The sequence below is a fragment of the Sinohyriopsis cumingii genome, chromosome 14 (assembly GCF_028554795.1).
Source record: "Sinohyriopsis cumingii isolate HCF-2022 chromosome 14, ASM2855479v2, whole genome shotgun sequence".
In the NCBI taxonomy this organism is placed as follows: domain Eukaryota; kingdom Metazoa; phylum Mollusca; class Bivalvia; order Unionida; family Unionidae; genus Sinohyriopsis; species Sinohyriopsis cumingii.
Window position 1 is genome coordinate 37,556,419 of NC_142974.1, and position 2,307 is coordinate 37,558,725.

At 41.9% G+C, this 2,307-nt stretch overlaps 1 protein-coding gene across 1 annotated transcript; it reads left to right on the forward strand.

The window, feature by feature from the left end:
• The first annotated feature begins 816 nt into the window (after window positions 1-816).
• On the forward strand, window positions 817-1,959 carry LOC149783598 (general transcription factor II-I repeat domain-containing protein 2-like). The gene is made up of 2 exons (XM_089932871.1): window positions 817-1,249; window positions 1,721-1,959. The coding sequence occupies exons 1-2, from the start codon at window positions 817-819 to the stop codon at window positions 1,957-1,959; spliced, it is 672 nt and encodes a 223-aa protein (XP_089788997.1).
• The last annotated feature ends 348 nt before the right edge of the window (window positions 1,960-2,307 follow it).

Sequence of the window (2,307 nt, forward strand, 5' to 3'; positions counted from 1 at the left end):
TAATGAAATTTATACGGATTTCAAAACAGGTTTTAAGAAAATAGTTTACTCTGTATTGAAATTACATGCTGCCATTTATATGACTAAATATTATGCTTGTCGTGACGCAGCATCTGAAACGTGCGAGTAATTAAATCATATCAGTCTCTCAACCAAAGATTTTATCAAAACCCTTGCTATGTATATTTGTTTTATGAATTAACATATATATAAATTTCAATTTGTTTGACAGTTTTAATTGTTATTTTTATATTTTCATTACATGCTCTTGTAATGTAAATTTATTCACTGTAGATTCAGGGGTGTCCAAAGTCCGGCCCGCGAGCCAATCACGGCCCGCGGTAAGATTTCATACGGCCCGCAACTTCGGTCATATAATGTATTATTTATGGCCCTCTAGCACGCGAACCCTTCTCCGCTCATTTCTGCCATGGCGACTGAAAAGAAAAAGAGGAAAATTGACAGTGAGGGCCGCTGCTTTCAGGAGAGATGGGAATTACAGTAATCTTTGACTGAAAATCGAGGCAATTGTGTTTGTCTCGTTTGTAACGAGACGGTTGCCTTGTTTAAGGATTGCAACGTAAAGAGACACTACCAGACTAAACATGCTAACACATACGACAAGCTAACAGGGAGTGACCGCGCTGAAAAAGTGAAGCAAATCCAAGCTGCTCTGGCATCACAACAGCGATTCTTCACGCGGGCCGTGAGTCAAAAGAAAATATCACCAAAGCAAGCTACAAAGTGGCCATGTTAATAGCTAAACATGGCAAATCTTTTACTGAAGGTACATTTATCAAAGACTGTGTGATGAAAATGGTGGACAACATTTGCCCCGAGAAGAAGCAAGAATTTATGAATGTTTGCCTGGCACATAACACTGTGGCACGGAGAGTTGAGGACATATCGTCAGATATTCAGAGACAACTGAGGGACATGGGAGTGAATTTTGATTATTTTTCATTAGCCTGCGATGAAAGCACCGATCCGTCTGACACTGCGCATCTCTTGATTTTTTTAAGAGGAGTTGACGACAACATGAACGTAATAGAGGAGCTGCTTGACCTCCAAAGCCTTAAAGACCAAACCAGAGGAACGAATTTATTCGTTTCTGTTTGTGATGCTGTTGATGATATGAAACTACCGTGGAGTAAAGTTTCTGGGACCATTACCGATGGTGCGCCTGCTATGACTGGTGAGCGAAGTGGATTGTCCACACTGATCTGCAATAAAGTCAGCGAAGAAGAAGGTAACGCTATTAAACTACACTGTATAATTCACCAGCAGGCTCTTTGCGCCAAACATCTCAAATTTGATCATGTTATGAAACCAGTGGTAAAGGCAATCAATTCTATTCGCTCTAAAGCTCTACACCACCCACAGTTTCAGAAGTTCTTGTTTGACATCCAAGCTGAATACGGAGACGTAATATATCACAACGACTTAAGGTGGCTAAGTCGGGGGTCCACAATGCAGCGATTTTTCTCTCTCAGAGAAGAAATAGCACATTTTTTTGCGTGAAAAGGAGCAACCGATGGAAGAATTGTCCGATCCTGTATGGCTGGCAGATTTGTCTTTTTTGGTTGATATAACGAAGCATCTGAATGGGCCGAATGTTAATCTTCAAGGACGAGATGCAGTGGTGAGCCAGCTATACGCTCATATCAAGGCGTTAAGAACGAAGCTGCAACTACTTTTCCAAAGTCACTTGCCCCAACAGAGCCCTGCACCGCGCACTTCCCAGCTTTGAAAGAGGTAATTGACAGTTTCCCACAGGACAACATCGGTGTGCAAATGAAGAGTTATGCAACAGCTATCGCATCTCTTTCTATGGAATTCAATAAAAGCTTTCAGGATTTTGCAGTTATTGAAAAAGACATGTTGCTTTTCTCTTCTCCCTTCTCCGTGGACCCTGATGATGCTCCTCCACAGCTGCAGCTGGAGCTCATTGAGCTGTAGTGTGACGATGAGTGGCGCGCCAAACACCGGCAGCTTTCTCTTGTTTACTTTTACGAGCAGTTGGATAAAGGCAGATTTGCAGAAATGCGAACATTTGCTAAGAAAATGCTGAGCTTATTCGACTCCACGTATTTGTGTGAGCAGACATTCTCTGTCATGAACTTAAACAAGAAACCGATTGAGGTCAAGACTCCCACTTACGTGACATTTTACGCATCTCAACCACTGCCCTCAAACCAGACCTGGCCTCTTTAGTGAAATCCAGATCTCAGTATCACCCTTCTCATTAGTGTCAGCAAGTTATCGGTTTCTTGATCAATCTGAAATTGAGTGTTTTGAACGGTAACA

Bases quoted from the DNA above. Each gene is read 5' to 3' on its own strand.
- LOC149783598 (XM_089932871.1), top strand. From the start codon at position 817: ATGGTGGACAACATTTGCCCCGAGAAGAAGCAAGAATTTATGAATGTT. The intron at 1,250-1,720 runs GTAACGCTATTA...TTGCCCCAACAG, and splicing joins TAAAGTCAGCGAAGAAGAAG to AGCCCTGCACCGCGCACTTC.